The sequence below is a fragment of the Dendrobates tinctorius genome, unplaced genomic scaffold, assembly GCF_039654945.1.
Source record: "Dendrobates tinctorius isolate UK_male_01 unplaced genomic scaffold, ASM3965494v1 ptg000011l, whole genome shotgun sequence".
Taxonomy (NCBI): Eukaryota; Metazoa; Chordata; class Amphibia; order Anura; family Dendrobatidae; genus Dendrobates; species Dendrobates tinctorius.
Genome location: NW_027361679.1, coordinates 50,770,185 through 50,796,978, shown reverse-complemented (window position 1 = coordinate 50,796,978; position 26,794 = coordinate 50,770,185). Strand labels below are relative to the sequence as shown.

Sequence of the window (26,794 nt, the reverse complement as noted above, 5' to 3'; positions counted from 1 at the left end):
TTGTAGTGTTTGCAGAATGTATTAAGACTAGCCCAGGTTGCCGCTCGACAAATTTGATCAACTGACGCCCCCGCCCGCTCGGCCCATGAGGCCGATACCGCCCTCGTAGAGTGGGCTTTTAAGGAATCAGGCGGGCTGGCGCCTTCAGCCTGGTAGGCGTCCGAGATTACTGAGGTAATCCAAAGCGCGATGGACGCCTTAGAGGCCTTCTTCCCTTTATTCCTACCTCCAAAGAGAACGAACAGGTTCGGGTCGACACGCCAACTATTGGTGGCCTCTAGGTATTCTATAACTGCGCGCCTCACGTCTAGCGAGTGGAGCCGCCGCTCCTTCTCATTTCGGGGATTATCGCAGAAAGAGGGTAACACTACCTCCTGGTTCAGATTTCTTGTAGAGGCTACCTTCGGGGTAAATGCCGGGTCTAACCTTAGGATTATACTATCCTCTCTTATCTGGAGGTATGGATCCTTAGTGGATAGGGCCTGGATCTCCCCTATTCTTTTGGCCGTGGTAATGGCTACTAGAAAGGCCGTTTTACGAGTGAGAGCAGGGATGGCTATCTTCTCACTAAGGGCGAAAGTGTCCGAGCAGAGGAACCGAAGTACCAGGCCCAGGTCCCATGGTGGGGTGAGCTGCCTAATCGTGGGGCGCAGGCGCTGTGTGGCTTTTATAAACCTTATCACCCAGGGATGTGCAGCTAACTGATAATCGAAGAAGGCGCTCAAAGCTGAAACCTGGACTTTTAGAGTGCTGGGCTTGAGGCCTTTATTAAAACCTGCCTGCAGGAACCCTAGTATGTTAGGGAGATCAGGGGTACCTGCCACGAGCTCGGACCTGCCACCCTCCAGACAGAATCTTTTCCATATCTTCCGATAAATTGCCGACGTCACCGGCTTCCTGCTGGCCTGTAGGGTGGATATGACCTGCTCCGACAATCCTTTTGCCTTCAGGATGTCCCTCTCAGGATCCAAGCCGATAAATGGAGTCTTGCTGGGTCCGGGTGGTGGATCGGGCCCTGGTGGATGATGTTCTCCCACAAGGGCAGCTCGACTGGATCTTCTACTGCCATGGCTCCCAGAAGGGAAAACCAGCTTCTCCTCGGCCAGTATGGCACTATCAATATCACTCTTGCGTGGTCCTCGCGTATCTTTCTGAGCACTGCCGGTATGAGGGCCAGTGGTGGGAACGCATAAGAGAGGGATTCTCCCCAAGTCTGACTCAGGGCGTCTACGCCCTCTGGATGGTCCATCGGATTTAGGGAGTAGAATCTGGGAACCTTCGAGTTCTTCCGGCTTGCGAAGAGATCTATACTGGGGTTCCCCCAGCGCTGACAAAGCTGGTCGAAGATCTCTACGTTCAATTCCCACTCTGTCGGGTGGATCTGTTGTCTGCTCAGGTAGTCTGCCACTTCGTTTTGGGAACCCTCTAGATGTACCGCGGTCACGGATCGAACTGTCCGTTCTGCCCACGTGAATATCTTTTCCGCCAGTGCCTGTAGTGGTTGATGTCTGGTTCCTCCTTGGTGTTTCAGGAATGCCACTGTCGTTGTATTGTCGGATAAAATGCGAACATGACGACTCTTTAGTACCGACCGGTTTCTCCGCAACGCTTCCCAGACCGCGAAGAGTTCCTTGAAATTGGAGGATCTGGCCTTGATGCTTGCTGGCCACTTCCCCTGGAAGATCTTCCCTTCTGTGTGGGCTCCCCATCCCCACGCACTTGCGTCTGTGGTGACTACCACGTATGGAGAGGTTGTCCAATGCACGCCCACCTGAAGGTTCCTGGCCTGTAACCACCAGCGAAGGGACTCCTTTACTCGTCCTGAGAGCCTTAGGGGTTTGTCTAGCGACGCCTGACTCCTGTCCCACCTCGCGAGAATCTCTCTTTGTAACAACCGCGAGTGGAATTGAGCCCAACGGACACACTGGATGCAGGCCGCCATTGCTTCCCTTATGGAGCATTGACGCTTCAACAGGCCTCTGGTTCTGGCCTGAATGGACTTCTGCTTCTGCTCGGGTAGCCAGGATATTCTGTCGGCTGAGTCTAGGAGGACTCCCAGGAATACCTTTCTGGTGTCTGGTGTGAGGTCCGACTTCTCCCAGTTGATCACCCAGCCCAGGAACTCCATCACAGTAGTTGTTCGGATCCTGTCTCGGATGAGCGCTTCTTTGGATCTTGCCACCAGTAAGAAGTCGTCCAGGTACGGCACAATCACAATACCCTGATCTCTCAGGTAGGCCACCACCTCTACCACCAGCTTTGTAAAGATCCTGGGAGCTGAGGCCAGCCCGAATGGAAGACCCTGGAACTGGAAATGGCAGGTCCGGGCTGGTGAACTGATCGCGAACCTTAGTAGGCCTTGGGATGAGGGATGAATAGGAACCTGATAGTATGCCTTTTTTAGGTCTAGGGTGCACATAACTGCGTCCCTGTCTATCAGAGGAATTGCGGATAGGATTGATTCCATCCGGAACCTCCTGTATCTGACCCAAGCATTTAGTGGCTTCAGGTTTATGATGGTGCGGGCCTCGCCGGATTTCTTTGTGATTGCAAACAGGGAAGAGTAGTGCCCTTTCCCTCTTTCTGACGGTGAAACTGGTATTATGACCCCTGAGTCTAACATGTCCTGAAGATCCGACCACATTGCGGAGTCCTCCTGGACGACAGTGGGGGCAATATATCTGTCGGGGGGAGGAGAATAGAGCTCTATCCTGTAACCTTCCCTGATGGTTCTGAGGACCCACTGATTGTTGGTGACTCGTGACCAGTTTGCTGCAAAGTGGCGAAGTCTCCCCCCAACGCCTATGGCGTCATTGTCTCCTCGATCTAGATGTCGATGCAAATGGGGGACCTCTGTTCCTCCCACTTTGGCTGAAGGAGCCTTTGTAGGAGCTTCTATTAGACCTCGCCCGGCCCCTAAACTCTGACTGTCCTCTGAAGAAGGAGCCTCTCCGAAAGGACTGGGACCGCCTGGGCTTTTCTTCCGGGAATCCCTTATTCTTATCGGACACCAGCTCAAGGATATTATCCAGGGCTGGACCAAACACCCTCAGACCCGAGAAAGGGATGGCACATAACTTTGCTTTAGAAGGGTTATCCCCCGACCAGGATCTAAGCCAGACTGCTCTCCGGGCAGCATTAGAGAGGGAGCTGTTTCTGGCCGCAAACCTAACTGATTCCGCCGACGTATCCGACAGGAACGCCGTGGCTGATTTCAAGAGAGGAAGAGATGCTAGTATCTCTGACCTCGGGGTCTTGTTGGTTAGGTGTTCCTCCAACTGCCCCAACCACAGGAACATAGACCTAGCCACCGAGGTGGCTGCTATGTTGGCTCTAATCAGGGCCGCCGACGTCTCCCATGCTCTTTTTAACAAGACGTCCGCCTTTCTATCCATCGGGTCTCGAAGACCGGATGAGTCCTCGGCTGGGATAGCCGACTTCTTAGTAACCTTGGCGACCGGGACGTCGATCTTAGGGACTTCTTCCCACGCCCGAGTTTCCTCGGGATCGAAGGGCAGTCTATTTTTAAAGTTTCGGGAGAGTGTCAACCGACGCTCTGCTTCTTTCCACTCCTCCAGGATCATTGCTTTGATGTGCTCGCTTACAGGGAACACCACCTGTTTGCGGGACACCAGTCCTCCAAACATTAAGTCCTGTCTGGACTGTGGCTTAGGGACTTCTTCCATCTGCACGGTATTTCTGACCGTGTGTACCAGCTCGTCCGTATCCTCCAGTCTGAATAGGTACTTTCTGTTCTGCTCCTGACTATCCCCCAGGATCTCGCCTTCTTCCTCCTGATCTGAGTCCCGGAAATCGGATTCCTCGCTAGGGCTCGCCTCTGATACTGGGACTGGTTCCCACCTCGGACGCTTGCGACCTGGCCCAGGGCTGGGGGATCGACGCCGGGTTGTAGAGGCCTGAATCTCTTCCCTTATCAGCGACCTCATTTCGGAAAGTAGAGATGGCTGTTCCTCGCCTATGACCCTGGAGGTACAGGGACCGCATAGGGTCTTGCTATAGGTGTCTGGCAGCTTTACTCTGCACACCGGACATCTGACTGATTTGGAGGTGGCTTTCGCCGGGTCCTTCCCCGAGGGGGACTCTGCCGGGGTTCCCTTTTCCTGATAACATAAGGGGCACCTCATCAGATCTGGGCTGTGGGGACGGGTGGGGAGGGTGGTCTGCGCTATGCGCACTTACCCCTCCACCAGATGCAGTGTTGCCTTCCATCCCCTGGCGTCCGATGCAGTCACACAGCCTGGAACGACCTGTGACGACTCTGGAGAACGCTTTGGTCCAGGAGCGCGCGCGCCCTGGATTTGAAACCGGCGTCTGACGTCACCGGATGTGACGCTGGTAAGCCGCGCCTCCACTTCCTGCCGGGCATCTGCGCGCGACCGCGCTCGGCGCGTGCAGGGAGCCGCCTCCCCGCCTGCTATGGCGCTCCGGCCTCCACTGCCCAGCCGTCGGCGTCGTCCTGCGGTACTCGGCCCGCCGCGGCCGATTGCGCCCACTTCTGTCGGTGCCCGCACGGCCAGCCGCCTGCGGGGAGCCGACCCGTCCTGGAGCCGAGAGCCCCCCCACCGGGAGGAACGGCTCCCTCCAGTTTCGGCCCCGGGACCTCTTGACAGGGGAAGGATTGGACCGGCCGCACGATCCCCTGGGCCCCTCCGGTAAGCTCTCGCGTGTCCCTCTGTGCAGGGACAGGAAAAACACTGAGGGAAAGGGGGTGGGACATGGCCTTTTAACCTCTCGTGTGCTTTCCTGTCCCTGTAAGGAGGAGGAGGACGTCCTCCATGGTGCTGTCAGGTGGACGTCCTGGAAATAATGAATATCTGCAGGCATCAGTGACACATGGTGGAGTTCCTTGCAAGTACGAGGCCGCATTTCAGCAAATGTTGGGGATTTGGGCAGGATTAATGGTGTCCTCAAGGCTGAGAAATACAGGCAGATACATATTCAACATGCAATAGCATCAGGAAGGCGTCAGATTTGGTCCAATTTATTCTTCAATATTAAAATGACCCCATACAACATACCGCAGTGTCACTAAGAACCATTTTCAGTGTGAAAAGAAACAAGGAGTCCTGTAAGTGATAATATGGCCCCTACAAAGCCCTTATCTCAACATCATGGAGACTGTCTGGGATTAAATGAAGAGACAGAAGGATTGGCACACATGTAATACATGTAGATGACTAGAAAGACATGTAAGATGAATAGAAGTACCAGTGAGGTGGTATTACATGGTCATATATATATTTATAAATATATTTATATTTTACATTTTCGCAAACATAATCACTTCCATAAGCACTGCTGTGCTGTGCTCTGAGCAGAAGGCGAGTGCAGCACAGCTGATGTCAGTGCTGCGCCAGCAGCTTCCTAGGAAAGCACTGTCTGAAACTGGGCATGGGTGTTTTCTTCCACCAAACACAGACAGCTCACCATAGCATGGTTGAGCTGATGACACCCTGACAGTGCTTCGAGAAACCACAAACCACTCTGCTGTGAGCATGCTGCAGAATGAGGCAGAAGACAGGATGCCTACACTGTGCACGATGGACCTAGGTTATTGAACTACAGAAGGACAGTTCCAGTGGCAACAAAGGCATAAATATAGCCTGGGGTTGTGATTACTTCTTATACTTATAATGGCCCAGTTTATTAAAAATTGATGTAGATTATCATGAAACCTATTCATGATCTTGCCAATATCCCTTTAACAGTATCTGATTATTATAGCACTACTAGCTTAAATGTCGACTCTTCTGACCTGTCTATAAAATACTTGTGTTTGTTACAAAACTACTATTCCAGAGCACTTTTTGTCATAACCCTGTGGCGTGCTTTTCCTCTGTTCCTTCTCAAGTATGCTTTTTAATTAATTGACAAGTGGGCATTACCAGTTAGGGGTGTCGCCCTACACAGCCTGGAATTGTCCACTCAGTGCAGACCACACCAGAGAATACAGACACACCTCTTTGACTACAGAAAGGGCAACACCCAGTTATCAATTTATTCATACAATTCTGGAAAGAATAACATAGTAGTGGTACAAAGTAGTGTTCTAAGAAAAGGTGCTCCAGAACTGGTATATTATGGGAAACCCAAGTATTTACTAAAACAGACGTGTTAAGTGTCACTGGTGACAGGTCCTCTTTAAGCCTACTGCTATTAAAATAAAACTAATGCAGCAATAGCTTAAGACTTAAAGGGGATGACCAGTTGCAGAACAATATGTTTCAATCTTTATGAAATGTAAAACCACTTCACTGTACAAATCTTCTTGATCCTCCTGATTCTGACTCTCTCCAGGTCTGGCTCCTCTGGCTTCTACTTGGCCCTGCGACATAATGACTTTGTGGGGCCTAGTAACCACGGGGATGCTTGATCAAGGATGCCAACCGCAGAATTGAAGACTGCCTTGATTTGGGTGCCATGGATACGCACGGTCATCTATCGTAACATGAAATGAGGATGATGACTTCATTCAGCTAGATAATTTCACTTAGCTTGACTTAGAATATCTTCTGATTAGTTTTCTAAGCATTTAAGATACAACATCAGAAATTCTTAGCGAACCCCATAGAAAAAAAAGATGGCTATGCCGTACTGGGCGCCAAAAATCACAAAAAATAAACTTTTATATTTCTATATTAATATTAAAACCACATACTGTGTAAGCGAGATTTGAGCTGGTTATGACAACAGAGCTTTTGCCAGGCACCATTATGGACAACAGAGAACCAGGGACAAGACGAGGACCATTGCCGTTTGCCAAAGTGACTACTACTTTCAGAAGGGTTGTGGTGGAGGTAACTCCATCCGTCACTGCAATCTCCATGCTATCTTCTGTGGTTGCAGAGCCATCATGTACATAATGCACGGCATTTCTGTTGATATCTTCATATGTAAATGTATCATCTGCCAAAAATGTTAAACAAATGTTATCTGCTTCGAATTTCTACTTACAGAAAGAGTACACCGACAATACAGTAAACCTTTATCAATTGTGTTGAAAGATGCATGAATCAAGGAGCGTCAAAAATAAAGACAATGTTGTTAAAAAATATATTTACAATATATACATTATTTTTGTTACATGTCTGGTGCACATGTACATGTTCCACTTGGCTAGGCCCTTTTCTCTTTCTATACTATTCAGAACTGCAACACAAAACCTACAAGTGTGACCACACATGTACAAAAATATCAATTTTTATTAGATAAAGACATAAAAGATACATACAGGATAAAAACTGGGTGATTACATTACAGATAAAAAGGAAGTACAGCAAAGCACCTCTCATCCAAAGGACAATGTAGAGGAGGTACAATCATTATTTATATGCTCCTTTACCAGTGATACAGGAAACTAAAGTACCGTAATATAGACATGTCTCATGGATATAGTATCAACAAAGATAAAATTAGAGGAAAGATAACAAGTTGTTCCAGAAATATAAGATATGCAAGTGGTAGTTTATAGAGATCAGTGTTGGGAAGAAAAAAAAAAAAGACATCATAGTTGTTGGCTCAGAGTGACAGAAACCCTAGTTGAATCCATATACATTTGTAAACAACAATAATATGGTATATATATTATCTTGTAGTGCTTTATCTAGTTTTCTTCAATTTTGCTTAGCAAATTTTTCACATTAGCAATCCAGTCAAGTGCTGGCACTCACTTCTTCCATAGAAACGGACTTTATCAAAAATGGATAAAAACAGCAACAATGGTCACAAAAAAGTAATAGCAAAAATAGTAATAGTAATAGTGGCCCCCCCTACGAACCTATCAATTACAGTAAATGACTGCCCACTCTCCCCAGTCCCACAAGCTCGCTGTCTCGGAGTAATCCTTGACGCTGATCTCTCCTTCAAACCACATATCCAAGCCCTTTCCACTTCCTGCCGACTTCAACTCAAAAATATTTCACGAATCCGTTCATTCCTCACCCAAGAATCTGCAAAAACCCTAGTCCATGCCCTCATCATCTCTCGCCTTGACTACTGCAACCTCCTGCTCTGTGGCCTCCCCTCAAACACTCTTGCACCCCTCCAATCTATTCTATACTCTGCTGCCCGACTAATCCACCTGTCCCCCCGCTATTCCCCAGCTTCTCCCCTCTGTCAATCCCTTCACTGGCTCCCAATTGCCCAGAGACTCCATTACAAAACCCTAACCATGACATACAAAGCCATCCACAACCTGTCTCCTCCATACATCTGTGACCTCGTCTCCCGGTACTTTCCCGCACGCAACCTCCGATCCTCACAAGATCTCCTTCTCTACTCCCCTCTTATCTCCTCTTCCCACAATCGCATACAAGATTTCTCTCGCGCATCACCCCTACTCTGGAACTCTCTACCACAACATATCAGACTCTTACCTACCACTGAAACCTTCAAAAAGAGCCTGAAGACCCACCTCTTCCGACAAGCCTACAACCTGCAGTAACCACCGATCGACCAAACCGCTGCACGACCAGCTCTACCCTCGCCTACTGTATTATCACCCATCCCTTGTAGATTGTGAGCCCTCGCGGGCAGGGTCTTCTCTCCTCCTGTACCAGTTATGACTTGTATTGTTTAAGATTATTGTACTTGTTTTTATGTATACCCCTCCTTACATGTAAAGCGCCATGGAATAAATGGCGCTATAACAATAAATAATAATAATAATAATAATAATAAATAGCAATGCCTTTCTGACCTACATAATGCTTAGTCTGGCTCAGACTAAGGACCATGTGGGTCAGAAAAGTATTACCTGGAGTATGTGTTCCTGCTGTTGGCATTCGTTTTTTTTGTGCTGCTGTCTGACCATCGTTGTTTTTAACCATTTTTGATAAATTAAGTTTTTATGGAAGAAGCGAGTGCCAGTTTTTGACTGGATTGCTACTATTGGGGTACTACTGTGGCCGTGCATTGAACAGAAAAGATGATTGTGCGATAAAACTGTTAGAATGTTTGTATAAGATGTGAGGAGGTATAACAAATAATATACATTTTTCATATCTACCTGAAGTTAAAGGAGTCTGTATGCCATCTTCAGATTTCATAAGAACACCAAAACGAGGTGGTTCCACCACTTCATATAACAGATCTTCTGGAGCAGTGTCTGTATCGCTTACTGTAAGCTGCATTCCTGCCAATTATAAATGAAAATGACAATCTACGAGGATACCTTTGGCAACATATTCTATGGGTTTGAATCACCAAAGCTTTCACACCAGAATTCTGGAGTAAAAGCATTGAAAATTTGCAAGCGTTAGATGCAACTCTGAGTTGTGCCAAAATTTTGTGACTTTTGCGGGTTTTCACATCAGTTTCTCCCAGCTCCAACAAAATCACTGGAATAAAATTTCCATCATGGCACATGGAAACGTACGCCACTCGTCAGACGCTCCAACTAGCTGCATGTCGACTGTCGCGGCAATTCAAGTTGCTTATCAACATATATAGGTGTTGATACATGAGCTAGCATCTGCAATCATATTTCTACGTGCGTGGTCTATTCTAATCAAGGTACTTAAATACTTGTTTGGACACAAGAAATAAGTGATAATTGTATGATAAAATATTTATTTATGCATATGGAATATCTTTGTAGGCCTCATTCCGTTTTTGGTGAACAGAAGAATGATGTGTTTAACCAGAGAGCTCCATCTTGGTCTCATTTGACCACTAGACACTTTCCCAAAAGGATTTTGGCTTACTCATGTACATTTTGGCAAACTGTAGTCTAGCCTTTTTATGTATCAGTGTGAGCAGTGGGGTCCTCTTGGGTCTCCAGCCATAGTGTTTCATTTCATTCAAATGTGGACAGATAGTTTACACTGACACTGATGCACCCGGAGCCTCCAGGACAGCTTGAATTTCTTTGGAACTTGATTGGGGCTGCTTATGCACCATCCAGACTATCCTGCCTTGCAACCTATCCTCAATTTTTCTCTGTCGTCCACATCCAGTGAGTTTAGCTACAATGCCAAGGGTTGTAAAATTCTTGGTTATGTTGCGCACAGTAGACACAGGAACATCAAAATCTCTGGATATGGACTTCTAACCTTGAGACTGTTGATATTGTTCAACAATTTTGGTTCTCAAGTCCTCACACAGTTCTCTTCTCCATTCTGTTCTCCATGTTTAGTGTGGCACACACAGACACACAATGCAAAGATTGAGTGAACTTCTTCCATTTTTATCTGGTTTCAGCTGTGATTTTCATGTGGCCCACACCTGCTTCTTGCCACATGTGAACATGTGAATTTGAATGAGCATCAAATGCTTGAAACAAAGTCGTTTACCCACAATTTTGGAAAGGGGGAATCAATTATATCTGGCCTATTCTTGGGGTTTTGTGTGAAATTATGTCCAACATGTGTATAAAAAAACATGTGTAATTGCATGAAATTTCTGAGAGAAATACTCAATTTTCTAGAACAATTTCAAGAGTGCCAATACGTTCGCCAAGACTGACTGTATGTATGTATATTTATCTGTCTATTTGAATATGTAGATCTATTCTATTGCCCTTCATCTACATTTACACACATACATATAAAGAAACCGTTTCTCTGGCAGGTGCCCAATTAAAAAGTTATGTAGTATGTACACACATATACTGTATATGCTGAAAGTGACATTTTAGAGGGTCTCATGTTTACAAATTTGTTACTATCCTGTGTAACACTATAACAGGTGGTTATATGTGATGAGCATATGTAATGCTAAGTTCCCTTTAACTCTTTCCCAAAACGTTTAGTCTTTATCTTTTTTTTTTGCTTTTCCATCTCCTTTTATATCCTTCAGCATAGACATGTCAGAGATTTTTTTAGTGTTACAAGTAGAAGTTTTGAATGAAATAAGACAACTTTTGTTTTTGTTTTGCCTTTTAGTTAGGCAATCCATGCATGTGTTGTGGCTGCTGAACAGCCGCGAGACATGCAGGCGCGAGGACTCGGAACATATTATTCGAGCATGTTGAAGTCACTCGGTTAGCACCCGAGCATGCTCAGATAACATCTTATAATCACTAATTATTATTGTGAAGAAAAAAATGACCTGACAATATGATTCTGTAGGCCACTATGACTAGGGAGGTTGACAGAGGAGGCCCACACTGTCAAACCTCTGGACTCCAATTGACTTAAGTCGGCCAAACCTATCAATATTGGTTGGCTACGCCCACAGTCTAACGTATTTAGCGCTCTCCGGACTCCCTCCTGACAGATGATGTCACATGAGATCCAGCATGTCTGATTTGGACTATTGATAGTTTTGTTCTTGGAGAAATGAGCCGCTGTCAGGAGTCTGGAAAATGACAGAGTCTGGCAGTGGTTCCCTTGTAGCGAGCACTCCTGTGTATGGGGGAGTTTGGAAAGTAAGCTATTGGCGAAATCATCGTTCAGCTGACTGCTATTATGGATGGGGCCCTTTACATACAGATATTGCTATTGACGTCAGCATATAAGGGATACAACTGAAATAGTGAAACTTGAGTGTTTGGTAACTTTGGAAAATGTCATCATAGCCATATGCCCTAGATTGAGAAGATGAGAAAGTGTATGACTCCACTCAACTGAGAGTCACAAATCGTTCTATAAATGTGTGAGATGCCTATGTGATATATCTGACCATTATGTCATCCCTGTATTCAGTCTCAGGGATGTGGCGCTTTGATGTTCCTGTCATATTTCTTTGTTCACCAGCGGTATGAGTGTGTTATCCATTGCCTGTATGGTGGAGTTATGTAGTTACCGTATGGCGGTCTCCTGATAAACAGAACAACCGTATTGTACAACCATAGTATGGTAGTAATATTTAGTCACAGTATATATAATTATATGATTAAATGATTTCTATACACAGATTCTAGACATTGATACAACATATGATACCCTGTATTTCCACTACAGAGCATAAGCCTTGGGGAGCACAATCTACAAAAAGTGACCAGGACCAGTGTGCGTTAGTAAGTAATGTAAAGTGTAAGTGCCACTAAGCGTTTTATACATTTATCACCAATAAAAATGCTGTCTGCCATAGCAATAATTATTAACACTGGATACTTATTGTTACAAATGCTTAAAAATATGTAAATCATGATGGGGAACATAAGCCGTTAATGAGGATGTACTCATGCTTTGTGCCTATGGCAACATGATCTGTACTTCTGGCTCTGGTATTATTTAAAATGAGTTAATTAGATAAGTGACGCCCTTTTTATTTCATTTATGGGTAGACTGTTACTATGGTAACTATTTTTGTCAGTATTAGTAAGGCCTGTTTCACACATCCGTTTGTGTCCATCAGTCAAAATCCGCCATTTTGGAAAAAAAACGGATCCGCCATTTTTCTTGGCGGATCCGTTTTTTCCCCCATTGAGTTGCATTACCGGCGGATCTTGACGGATGGCCATCCGTTGGATCCGTTTTTTTGCGGAAATCTCTCTCTCTCTCCTTCCCCAGGCAGCGGTTCCTTTAAAATTCTTCCTTTGATGGATCCGTTAAAATAACGGTCCAGTGCCAAACGTTGTGGTCAGTACAGGAACGGATCCGTTATCCGCCATTTTAGCGGATTTTGACTGACCCAAAAAAATCATGTGTGAAACAGGCCTAATCAGTAAAATTCTTTGTACAGCTGCAAATGTATCTTCGTTCCTGATCCCCTGACTACACACCTATCCCACATATATCTCCCAGAAATAATTTGCTGATGAAATCTGTGACACCTGTAATAGTCTGAATTACGGTAACTCATATTACCTGCTGCTTGACAACTTATTTCCCATCTTACAGATGAAAGTGTCAGAGAAGTAAATGCTAGCCACTAACCAATAGGAACTCTTCCACCTTGAGTGACCTCTAGGAATGGCGCGGTGATCTGGAACATGGGAGGTTGCTGCTCATTTGAAAGTAAATGGATTGTAAATGGCATCTCCGCTGTGGTGAACTCCCCATCTGAGACTATGAGAAAGAACAGAGAGCAGCAGTCAGATTGTTTCTACAATGCAACCTCCGGACTGCACTTATATTTCACATATTATGGGATATCAGAACACAGTAAAGCATAATTTCTTGGCCTAAATACATCTCAAAAACTAATAGCATAAATAATTTACTGTATATAGCACACATGGCATATATAACCTTCCTATAGCCCTTATTGTTAAAGAATAACAGTCATTTTTAATTCTTGAGTCAGCAGTACACATGAAAATAAACAATTTGTAATATATTTTATCAGAGAAATCTGCTTTTTCACTTCCTTTATTGATTAGTCGAGCTTAATTCATGGATAAAATCATTCATTGAATACAGATTTTTTCCATTACTGAGATAAGACATGACTCTTGGTGCTTTTAACATTCTATGGAGAGGGGGAGGAGAAAGAAGGAGGAGTTAGAGGCAAAAGCAAACATTCTCCTGAAATGATGGCAACTGTTCTCCATAGAAGTTTATGATCACAACTATCACCTCTTATCTCATAATTACTAAAATTACCAAGGTATATAGGTTGTAAAAGATACAGGTCCATCAAGCACTATAGCTAGATTATTTATAACTCATGGTGCCATTTGTAATAGGAAAAATCTGCATAAACCAGAAACAGGAGAAAAAAAAACAGATTTCTGTAATAAGATATATTTTAAAGTTTCTTATTTTCAAAATTTCATCAAAACTATGGTCAGTTTTTAAATGTCTATTTACTCTATCAATTCCTTTTTTTTTTTTTTTTACTTTTTAACCGCTTAGGCTGGTTTCACATTAGCGCATTTTCAGCGCGCGCACGGCCGGGGGTAGCTCCGCCCCCGAGCCGGCTCTCTGCCCGGCGTGCCCGCCCCTTGCTTGTAGCGCCGCCTACTAGCGGACAGCGGCGCCTGCGATCGGCGCACCCTATCTTTAGCATAGGGTGCGCAGATCGTGCGCAGGCCGTGCGCTAGTTGCGCTTTGACCTGCGCTGCGCACTTTTGACGGTGCGCCGTGCGCGCCAAAATCCGAAAAGTTTGATTTTGGCGCGCACGGCGCACCGTCAAAAGTGCGCAGCACAGGTCAAAGCGCAACTAGCGCACGGCCTGCGCACGATCTGCGCACCCTATGCTAAAGATAGGGTGCGCCGATCGCAGGCGCCGCTGTCCGCTAGTAGGCGGCGCTACAAGCAAGGGGCGGGCACGCCGGGCAGAGAGCCGGCTCGGGGGCGGAGCTACCCCCGGCCGTGCGCGCGCTGAAAATGCGCTAATGTGAAACCAGCCTTAGGCTGGTTTCACATTAGCATTTTTTTGCGCAGCGCATCTTGCGCGTCCATGCGCATGCGTACCTATGTTTAACATGGCGTGCGCATGGTCTTGCGTTTGCACGCATTCGTATGCGTTTTCGTGCGCATGCGTTTTTTCAAGGTGTGCGCCTAGGAGCGCCAGACATAACCTGTTGCATTTTTGGGTCCGCCGAAAGGCGTTTAAAAAAAACGCATGCGCACGCTTGCGCATGGAATGCTACAAAATAACGCATTACAGTCTATGGGAACGCAGGCATGCGCATGGACATGCGTTTTCGGCATAAAAATGTCTATACACTGGTTTTAACCCCTAGAGAGCGAATGCGCATAAAAAATGCAAACGCATGATGCGTTTTTTGCATGCATTTCTATTGCGTACGATGTGTTGCGGAAAAAAACGCTGATGTGAAATTAGCCTTAGTGGTCTTTTAAACCTTAAAGTAAAAAAGAGTTATAACTTGCTAATTGGAGCGTGTCCTATCACTGGGCCAATCAATAGATCAGGAAATTGTATCCCCATTACAAAATGGAGGACTGCCACTCCATTCACTCTCTATGGGGCTGCCCTAAAAAAGCAGAGCGCAGCACTAGGCATCCCATAGCAAATGAATGGAGCTGCATTGATATCAGAACTTACTCCTTTTTAGTGCAGGTGATAGCTCCTCTGAGTGTTGTGCTTATCTAAGCCATCTCCTGCACCAGGCTCATCCCCAGAGTTATTAAGTTACAGATGATGAGCTGAGCCTTTCAACTTAATATGTATTCCAAATGAGTATGTTCAGATATCAATGCAATGTAGGCAAATAGACTGGGGGAAAGCAGGGGTTTGAAAGTCACAGTGAGGGATTGACTCACTCGGCTGCTTGAGAAGGTAGACACAGGAACGCTTCTGGTGTAAGTCACCTGCTGGTTTATTGTGGCACAGCATAAACCATGGCAGGGTATAACAAAATAAACATGGCCTTTCTGGCCTAACAAACGATAAAGTATAGCAAAGTCCTTGTATTGGCTGGACTCGCCCGCAAAGGACCACCACAAGTCTTCAGCTCCACCTGGAGCCACGTACTCTCCAAACATACAACACTCCCTTGAGGTGGAGATATTGTGAGTAGGCATCCCACCCATCTCTACTCAAAAACAAACAAACAATCAATTATCATGGCTGGTTAACCCCTTCAGCACATAGCATGAAGGAGAGAAACTTATGGGTTTTTAGATCACGGAAGAAAGCAATCTCCTTGACACATATCTCCCCTCACATACAGGGCCAGTGACCCTGTCACATCACCTATGGTACTTGCAATTTTCTTTTTACAGGAATGAAGACAAATCTCCCAATGAAGAGATTTGTAAAGTTTAAAAACTTTCCGTAAAAGACAAAATTATTAAAAAAAATGAAAGTTTAGTTACTCTTTCCATGAAAAGAAGAGGATTCTTGCTTGAAGAACTGGGTAGTGACCTTATAGTCAGTCAGCTACAATCTACACTAAACACTATTGTCACTATCTGATTGTAGGACTCCAGTGTAACCAGTGTTATATATAGAAAGGGGACTCCAGAGACTTATAATCCGCGGGGGTCCCATCTGGAATTACTTGAAGTCATTTAATGATGAGATGCTAGAAACAAGTAATCTCTTATTTAGTGTATCAACATGTTTTTATTTCAATACTAACCAAAAAAATAATTGACACTACCTGTAAAGAAGAAATCCACCGATTCTGGAAGACCTAGAATAAATATAAAATCTGCATTAGCACGGACCAGCCAAATGTTTTCTATACAATATTGTGATATGACTTACCGGTAAATCATGTGAAGGGCTTAACTAAAGGCAACACATACCTGTGAAAGAGAAGTCCATGATCTCACTCAAGTGAGGTGCTGCTCTTGGTGGACGGTAGAGAATGTTTCCACCATTAATATCGGCTTGTGTAAAGTACCGCACAGGGATCCTGGGCTTATCTTTGTGTTCTAAGTTACCTGCATATTGGACATAAAATCTGTCAATACTTATTTATCGGAAATGTCACGTTATGTAGTTAAAGGGGAGGTCCACCTTCAGGAAAGTGGGCTTGAAACGTTGTAAAATACTTGAAAAAGCTAAACATGTACTCTCCCTTACTGAGTCTAGCGCCAATTCCCTGCCAAATCTCCAGTCTCAATGTTTTGACAGTAAGTCACATCAACAGCACATTTCACCACACTTGACAATCACTGAGCTCCGTGGCTGTGCCAAGGTGGATGGCACCTGCCGCTGAGCCCAGTGCATGCTGTAGATAGGACATCACCGCTACAGCCAAAACAGAGACTGGAGCAGTGATGGGGAGCTGAATGAGGACAGCAGACTGTTTGCTATTACATGTCTCACACTGGAGAGTATGTTCTTCTCCTGATATCACTGTAGCGCTGTGTCTGATTACAACAATTCTTCAGCCTTCATATTACAGGCAGCCAGTGTGTGGGGAGGGGAGTAGCTTCGAGCCGACATTATTGTAAAAGGAGAGCTGCAGCTGCAGATGTGTTTGCAGTGAGAAAAAGTTCAGCTCTGCTGTACCTTGCTAGTTAAATTCACACATAGGTCTATAGTGAGACCAGCAAAGCAAATAGTCAGTCATTACATGTCTCACACTGATTATAATGCCCCCTTCATGTAGATTCTCACACAGATCAGTGTCCGGCCCATAGTGCTGAACATCTCATTTACATATTAGAAAAATGAGGATATCTCTGGAAAAGACATCGGATCACAGATATCAAGGGAGCATTATATTCAGCTTCATATGACCTATATGCTCATATAGACGGCTTAGGAGGGCTGATCCAACTGACAGATTCTAGCTAAAATTCATGGCTCATATAGAAATAGGAAAGAAAAATGTTTTATCTACCCATAACGTAATTGTGCCGAGCTATTTCATACTATATAAAACAATGCTCAAGCCTGGTTGGAAATACAATTGCACATCTTCAAGATAATGAATATACTGCAGATTTGGCAGTAATACATCTCACAGGGATTATTATTATTATTATTATAGTGGAGCAGCAATCAAATACAGTACTTATGTTTAGAGTTTATATCACCCAAGATCAATTACCGCTTAAGGCACGAACACAAGTTAACAATGATTGATGACCAATAAGACTGCATTATTTTGGTCGCCGTTTGTTCTAGCATGCGACACTTAGTTGGCTTTTCTGACGTAGCCCGCCTCATGTGACGTTTAGAGCTGCAGCATCACAACAAATCCATCAAGTTAAATGTAATATTGCTTTGTTTAAGGCTGATGCGGACAGTAATGTGAGAGGAGAATTCAATTCAGCTGACACATCAGAGACTTATCTAGTGAGCTCCCCGCTGTGATTCTCCGCAACTTTATTAATCTCTCACATTTTAGGGAGCTAGTCAATTAACTTCAATAAAGAATGATTTACCATGAATTCAAGTTATTAGATGGTACTTACACCACATTTATATTGCTCTACGCCACTGCAATGAAGACTTGAGAAATATACTTTGTTGCAGAAATCTGCCTCAAGTAGTCAGAACACTATCAAACCATATAAACTAGTCATATACATAAAAAAATAGAGCCTGAACCCACAGATTTCTTCTTCCAGTCCTTGGCCATCAGGGAAAGGTGGCTTGTATTTTACCATGCCCAACCCATTGTTCCCAGCAAGAGAAGTTCAGACAGTAGTGCAAGATTCGGGGTATCAAGAGACTTGGCTATGGTATAAAATAAGACAAAACTGAATATAAAAATAAAAATGTATTACTACATGGTATTTGCTCATTCTGATTGTATGTTCGGTTAGGTCTGTTAAATCTCCACAGTGTGAATGTGCACCTATGCATCGCACTTATACCAACATGTGCTCCAGTTCAATTATTTTTGCTTTGCTTTACTTTTTTGTACAAACAGGGGCATGGCTCCCTCTTTTTGGGCTGTTCATTTCATTATATAGTTTTCCACGGGCAGGCGTCTAACAGTCGGGACCCAGTCCTACATCTGCTGAAACAGTGAGGTGAACTACAAGAGTTAGGTACGGTCCTGATTGAGTACACCTTGTTGTGGTGGGGGATGGCCTTAACACCTTATTGATCAAAACAGTGTTAACTACATGTACTATTACTATTTATTTATGTATTACAGGGTATTTCTTCATTTTGTTTTTATCTTAGGTTCTGTCTGTTAAATGTCCACAGCGTGAATACGCACCTATGCATTACACTTATACCAATATGTGCTCAAGCTCATGTTTTTGGTTTTATGGTATAACATTAGTGATTATTTTATTATAGATAACTGTAGTCTTGCTAAATCAATGCACATGTCTAATCAGCCAATCTAACTACTGTCAATAGACTGTCCTTCATGCAAGCGCATTGTGTTGTGTATGTGTATGTTGTGTATGTGATCGAAAAAAAATCATCTTTAAGAAATATTAATTAAAATAAAGCTATGACTGTGTGTGAAGCTGTATATATGAAAGATAACATTGAAAAATTTAAAAAGGTTGCTGTTCATATCTTACTTTTTAATGTCCTACATAAAGGGTACAATTTAATGACAAAAATATACATCATACCAAGCCCAAATAATAAATGTCCTGAGGAGAGTAGGGATGCTCATAGGTAAAGGTGCTGTATTTAACCATTTTAGCTTACCCTATAATGCCACCAAAATCTCTCAGCAAACCAAAGCTGAAGTCCATGACCCTCTAAAGGTCTTTCTTACAAATGGAGAGGTGGTGGGAGTGGGATGGCTTAGGCCTGTTTCACACATACGTTTGTTTGCATCAGTTGCAATCCGCAACTGTTTTTAAACCAACGTGTGCTACCGGACCGTTGCTGTGACGGATCCGCGGAAGGCAGAAATTTAAAGGAGCCCGGGAGGGGAGAGGGAGAGAGAGGGAGAGAATTTTTTTTTACCAGCCGCCAGAACGGGATTTAGGGTTAAATGTCCGGGAAAAGCAATGCTGCCGGGCATGCGCAGTGACAAATGTGGATCCGGACGGCCAAAAAAAGTTGCATTGTCCGTCCTGTCATGTCAGCGGATGCCAAAAATTTGGCAGATCCGTAAAAAAAGGATCCAACGGATGCCCATCTGTCAAGATCCGCCGATAATGAAGGTCAATGGGGAAAAAAACGGATCCGCCAAGAAAAATGGCGGATCTGTTTTTTTTGCAAAACGGCGGATTTTGACTGATGGTGACAGACGGATGTGTGAAACAGGCCTTAGGATTTGAGTGATCTGGAGTCAGTCAAGTGGAGGAGTGAAATGCATCTATGTAGCGATTCATACATTTGTAACTCACTACATGGACACATTTCACATCTCCATACCTTTTAGGACTCTCAAATGCCCATTGGTCATGATGCAATAGAGAAACTAAAAAAGAAAATGCACGTCAGTGTGGTGAATGATCAACCACAGCTCAATTCACACAGGGATCTCCAGAGCCTTGGTTCTCAGGATCGTGGAGATCCCAGCAGTCAGACCTCCAGCAATTGGAGGTCTAATGGATAGGGAATAACTTCAAAACTAAAGAACACCCCTATAAGCTAAAATTCTTATACAATGCTCTAAAACATTGAAAAAAAAATGTTGTGCAGACAAAGAGCAAGTAGTAGAAACAGTAAAATAGTGACAGCAGAAGAAAATGTATTCTTTTGAGGCACCTGCCCACAGCTTTTCCTGTTATGGTTGCAGCAGTAATCTCATTTCAAGGATTTCTGGCAATAAAGGAATGGTTCCCCAGTGATCAAATAAATGGTGAGAAATGCCACATTTCCCCCAGTTTATCTTCTTACCTTCATGTGCTTTCAAGGGAACAGTCACATTGTAAACTATTTTTTCACTGGGGCTCTCAGAATCCACAAATGACAGATAATGGGAACCAATCACTGTTATTCTGTCTTCAAGAGCCTGTAAAATATGTGCATTCATTTGGTGAACAAGTCATTTCATGGCACTAACTTCATTGCAGTCAGACGGCAGGGTTTTAACTCCAACAGTGATTTCTAGGGTGCAGTAATGAAAGATGCACACAGTGTATGACTGAAGAAAAGGAGCATAACTGTTAAAATTTAAAGGGAATCTATCAGCACGCTTTTACAGGAGTTAATAGTAAAATAACTATGTGCAATCATTGCCCCAAAAATTATCCAAAAATTAGACCTTTCTTGTGGAGATCTGATGTGCCAATCACAAGAAATCTCGGGACAGAAGCCATAAGCAAATCAGACTGGAAGAGCACATGGGGCATGTCAATGTGCTTGGAAGAAGCAGTATAAGCACACCCCAAAGCACATCTTGCCTGATTTACATATGGCCTCTAAGCTAGATTTCTCATAGCCGGCACATCGGATCTTTAAAACAAACCAAAAAAAGGCATGATTTATACTTGGTAATAAGTACCATACATAATACCTAAATTAGTAACAGCTTAGTACTGTATTAATGAGCCTCAATGGACCAGGTCTATAGGTGTAATAGAATTGCAGTAGTACAAGAATGAGCTTTTATCATCTGTCATTAACAAGATCCGTAGAGCTTCTCTTTCTCGAGTTAGCTTATTTATTAGTTTCAGAAAGTAAAACAAAATAACCCAATAAAATTAAAAAGGGAAGAAAGTTCCAGCGCTAGGAATGGAAAATTAAAAATCCATTTTATTGTGCCAATGCATATTAAAATTCCAGCAGGTACAGCATATCAGTCGGATGACTGCAGAACAACGCGTTTCGACGCCTCAGGTCTTAATCATGTTCTGACATTAAATGCAACCAACTTCCTTATGTTGGATTCTCCCACCTCCAATAATCAGAAACAGATGTGTGAACTGCTCCAAAGGAGCTCCTGATATGGTAATGGTAGGAGAGCCAAACAGAATGGAAGGAAAAACAGTCAGTGTAGACAACATAACATAAATAACATGCATAATATACTTTATCTTTTTTTATCTCTTTCTTTCCTTTCCCCTCTCTTTCTCCCTTTTCCTTTTTCCTATTAAAAGGAGATATAAAAACTCCTAATGTAAAATAAAAAAGATGAATATGAACATCAATAATTGCAACCACATATTTTAAAGTACATATCACATATTCATGTCCCATAAATAATGTACCATAAATTATACTACAAAAGGATATGTACAAAAAAAAAAAAAAAAAAAACACGCAATCAAATATATAGGTAAATTCAGTATCCACCAAGACATCATCCCATCATTATTAGGGACAATTCCTAAGAGAAATTTTTATCCACATTAAATAAGTATGATGTCTACTGGATACACAAAAATCACATAATCTGAACTGTATCAAAGAGCAGTCTTTTCTCTTCCCTATTTCTCTCCTCCTACCCCTTCTTCCTTTCCTCATTCCTTTCTTTATCATATTTTTATTTATCAGATTAATATAAAGGAGAAAAAAGAAAACAAAAACAAAAAAAAAAAAAACGAAATGAAAATATCTCCAAAAAAACTTTTAAAATTTTTTTTCTCTTTTCCCCTTTCTCTTTTCTCCTCCTTTCTCCCTTTCTTCTTTTCCCTCTCTCCCTTTCCTTCCTTTCTCCTTTCCCTTCTCTTTTCTCTTTCTTTCTTTTTATTTTATATAAAAATATTTGATAAATCTCCAAATGAGAAAACCCCAACCAATACACAACAAACGATAAATACAATATATTGCAACCCCTAAATGAGAGTCTGGGATAAACGTATTTAATAATGCAATATAAGATCCTGTCGGCTATTCATTCCATCTGGATATCTTGTGCCCAGGGTGAAGATCCAGAAGGACTCCCTGTTCAAGAGTTTCCTTCTGTGATCTCCACCCCGGATCGGTCTGTGCACCTGTTCTATTCCCATGAAGTAAAAGCCACTGACATCCCCCTTGTGAACTGTGGCAAAGTGCTTTGAAACTGCCGAAACCGCAACAGCATTATGATTAGACACATCTGAGAGATGCCTCCTGATTCTGACCTTCAGGGGTCCCGTGGTGCAACCAGTGTATTGGATGTTACAAATTCTGCATGATATTAAATATACAATGTAGGAGGAATTACAATTTATTAAGTTTTTAATGGTAAATGTTTTTTTATTTACCATAGAAAAAAATGTTTTTCCTTTTTGTGCAAAATTACAGGTTTTACATCTAGCTGCACCACATTTATAAAAACCCTTTAGTGTCATCCATGAGGATCCTTCTGTCTGGCCACTCTCACTAGTAAAAAGACTGGGGGAAAGAATAGTGCTAAGTGTAGGTGCCCGTTTGGCAACATACCTAATATTATTCTGAATCACCGGTTTTAGAATGGGATCCTCATTAAGGATTGGTAGGTATTTTCTCACAATGCTAGTAACCGTATTGTACTGGTTACTGTAATTGGTTGAAAAGACAATATTATTATTAGTTTTATTTTTCAGATAAGATGATTTATGTTTAAACAGTAAGTCTTCCCTGTTGATTTCACGTACAATTGATTTAGCTCTATTAAGAATCCAGGGACGATACCCCCTCTTGGAAAGCCTGCTGCAAACCTGACTTTCTTCCCTATTGTAATCACTGGATTGGGAGCAATTTCGTTTTATTCGAATCAATTCCCCCACCGGAATATTATTCTTGGTCTGTACCCCATGGCAGGAATCTGCCGTTAAGATGGAATTAGTGGCAGTAGGTTTGCGGTAAGGAGTGACTATGACCACATCCGAATCACTAATAGATAAAGTGACGTCCAAAAAATTCATTGTGGTCAAATGATGATAAGAGGTAAATTTTAGATTAAATTCATTAGTATTCAAATATGAAACAAACCCCTGTATACTATCTTCTGGACCACACCAAATCATCAGCAGGTCGTCCAAATATCTGCCATACCATAGCAGGCATTTGGAAAATGGATTCTCATCCGAATACAGGAAATCCTCCTCCCACCTCGCCATAACGATATTTGCAAGGGAGGGGGAGAAGCGAGCTCCCATACTAACTCCTCTGCACTGCAAATAAAAATTTTTGTCAAAAGAAAAATAATTATGCTTTAGGAGAAAATCAGTAGATGAGATTAAAAAATCTTTCAAACATGTGTCATAGTCACTAAATCTGTCTAAATGTTGGGATAGGCAGCGTAATGCAACGTTATGAGGTATGGATGGATATAAAGATATCACGTCGCATGAGAGCCAGGAATAATGAGATTTCCAACAAAAATTGTCCAGAGCCTTAACCACCTCCTTTGTATCCCTGATATAACCTGGTATATCAAGAATCAAAGGTTGTAGAAAATGATCTATCCAGCCTCCCAAATTCTCCCCCAATGAGCCAATGCCTGAAACTATTGGTCTCAGTGGGGGAGGAAAAATGTTTTTATGAACTTTTGGGAGACAATGGTAAATCGGAACCACAGGGTTTTTATTAAATAAAAAATCCTTAGTTTTCTCACTAATAGCACCTACACAGACTCCTTCCTCTAGATTTTTCAATAATAAATTAGAACATGATTAAGAACATGATTAAGACCTGAGGCGTCGAAACGCGTTGTTCTGCAGTCATCCGACTGATATGCTGTACCTGCTGGAATTTTAATATGCATTGGCACAATAAAATGGATTTTTAATTTTCCATTCCTAGCGCTGGAACTTTCTTCCCTTTTTTCTACTATTGATTGACTGCCTAGTCAAATCCGTGCGCAGGATTTGGATCCTACCAGCAAGGCAGTGCGGTGAGCTGGATTAATCTGTTCTTTTACTCCATTTACCTTGGCTTTGAATCTTGTGCTCCCGACTGAGGATTTTGCCATATTGGAATTGCATATTTTTACCATCTAAATGTCGGATCCTGGTGTAGATCCTCCTATGGATCAAGATGAATATACTACTAGACTTTCCAAATTGGCATCAATTTTTAATGCAACGGAAAACGCATCACCATCATCTGAACAGGATTCATTCTCAGAACACATGCTGGATCTTGAACGGAACATGGTCAAAGAACTCAAGATTTGGTGGGATTCTACCTCTTTAAAGACGTACATCGATAAAGGTATGATACCTAGAGGTTTACGTTTAAGAAAATTTCCTACTACTAAATATAACACCGAGTTCACTACAAACTGGAATAATATACTAAGTGACTGTTCCATTAAACTGATGCATTTAATTGTTAAACAGGAGGAACTGGAATTGGTGCAGACAAAATCCAATATACTTAATATAAAGGATTCTCTCAAGAAATTTAAAAACTTGGACTCATAAAATCTCCTATGACAAAATACAAACAAAAATGTCAAAATTGGATACAAATATTATGGAGATTAAAAAGAAGAAGTTTATGAGAGACTCCACGGATTATGCCAAAAATGAGATTTACACCTGGAACTATAAACCAAGATCGATTATTAGAAGGAGACGTCACTCCAGTTTTAATCGAGTCAATTTTGACAACTTTGACTCTACAGGTGATACATCTCTGCCCTCCACCTCAGATGGAGTAACTGATTTTTCCAATTCCTCATTGGACATATCTGGCATCACTACTAGATCTAAACAATATATTAACAAGAATCCAGCACAAGTGTTCCAAAAAAAAAATAAGTCAAAAAACGTACCAGAAGAGCGGGCAGGAAACACCAGAAACAATGCCTCTCGTGTATACCATCAACATCAGAGACATTAACCCTTCCTGTGTGGAATTTGTCTAGTTACGTGCTATCTGAAGAGCAGATTTCTTTGTTGAGCAGGGGTTTGGGATTTGCCCCTAATACAAACTTCAACATTTTCCAGACTATATTGGACTTGAATAAATTTGCACGTAACATCACATTAAAACGTCATTTTTTTGACAACAACAATGGGATCCCCCCACAGGACGTTGATGTCAATATTAATACTGATATGATTATTCCTAATTGTAGTAACACTTTTTTTTCCTTTTGTGAACAGAAAGCTGTAATGGATCTTAGACTCCTTTCTGCCAATTGTGATACTGCCTTGGTTAAATCCAACATGCTTGCTCAACCTGCACTTTCTAATCGGGAATATTATCCGGTACAATCACGACCCCCAATACTGGATTTGTTCCAGGAGCTAATTGTCACTGAACTTATAGAATTGAATGATACAATGGTTCCCCCTAAGGATAATCTAACACACAGGGAAAGATTGGCTCTGAAAGAGTTAAAACTTAACCCTGATCTTATAATCAGGGAGGCTGATAAGGGGGGTGCCATTGTACTGTTGAATTCAGGTTTATATAAAAAATTGATTCTTCAGGACCTACAGGATATAGACACCTATATAGAGTTAGATCAGGACCCCACTAGACATTATAATAATTTATTATTGAAAAATCTAGAGGAAGGAGTCTGTGTAGGTGCTATTAGTGAGAAAACTAAGGATTTTTTATTTAATAAAAACCCTGTGGTTCCGATTTACCATTGTCTCCCAAAAGTTCATAAAAACATTTTTCCTCCCCCACTGAGACCAATAGTTTCAGGCATTGGCTCATTGGGGGAGAATTTGGGAGGCTGGATAGATCATTTTCTACAACCTTTGATTCTTGATATACCAGGTTATATCAGGGATACAAAGGAGGTGGTTAAGGCTCTGGACAATTTTTGTTGGAAATCTCATTATTCCTGGCTCTCATGCGACGTGATATCTTTATATCCATCCATACCTCATAACGTTGCATTACGCTGCCTATCCCAACATTTAGACAGATTTAGTGACTATGACACATGTTTGAAAGATTTTTTAATCTCATCTACTGATTTTCTCCTAAAGCATAATTATTTTTCTTTTGACAAAAATTTTTATTTGCAGTGCAGAGGAGTTAGTATGGGAGCTCGCTTCTCCCCCTCCCTTGCAAATATCGTTATGGCGAGGTGGGAGGAGGATTTCCTGTATTCGGATGAGAATCCATTTTCCAAATGCCTGCTATGGTATGGCAGATATTTGGACGACCTGCTGATGATTTGGTGTGGTCCAGAAGATAGTATACAGGGGTTTGTTTCATATTTGAATACTAATGAATTTAATCTAAAATTTACCTCTTATCATCATTTGACCACAATGAATTTTTTGGACGTCACTTTATCTATTAGTGATTCGGATGTGGTCATAGTCACTCCTTACCGCAAACCTACTGCCACTAATTCCATCTTAACGGCAGATTCCTGCCATGGGGTACAGACCAAGAATAATATTCCGGTGGGGGAATTGATTCGAATAAAACGAAATTGCTCCCAATCCAGTGATTACAATAGGGAAGAAAGTCAGGTTTGCAGCAGGCTTTCCAAGAGGGGGTATCGTCCCTGGATTCTTAATAGAGCTAAATCAATTGTACGTGAAATCAACAGGGAAGACTTACTGTTTAAACATAAATCATCTTATCTGAAAAATAAAACTAATAATAATATTGTCTTTTCAACCAATTACAGTAACCAGTACAATACGGTTACTAGCATTGTGAGAAAATACCTACCAATCCTTAATGAGGATCCCATTC

At 42.5% G+C, this 26,794-nt stretch overlaps 1 protein-coding gene across 1 annotated transcript in view; it reads right to left on the bottom strand.

Annotated features, from left to right (window-relative positions):
• Window positions 1-26,794, bottom strand: part of FRAS1 (Fraser extracellular matrix complex subunit 1) — a 692,624-nt gene that overhangs the window by 152,191 nt on the left and 513,639 nt on the right. Inside the window, exons 33-38 of the mRNA XM_073542109.1 lie at window positions 20,105-20,219; window positions 16,129-16,266; window positions 15,981-16,013; window positions 12,843-12,974; window positions 9,029-9,154; window positions 6,680-6,927 (exon numbers count right to left, since the gene is read on the bottom strand). Of these exons, the coding sequence (XP_073398210.1) occupies window positions 6,680-6,927; window positions 9,029-9,154; window positions 12,843-12,974; window positions 15,981-16,013; window positions 16,129-16,266; window positions 20,105-20,219 (792 nt within the window). The remainder of the gene's footprint in view (window positions 1-6,679; window positions 6,928-9,028; window positions 9,155-12,842; window positions 12,975-15,980; window positions 16,014-16,128; window positions 16,267-20,104; window positions 20,220-26,794) is intronic.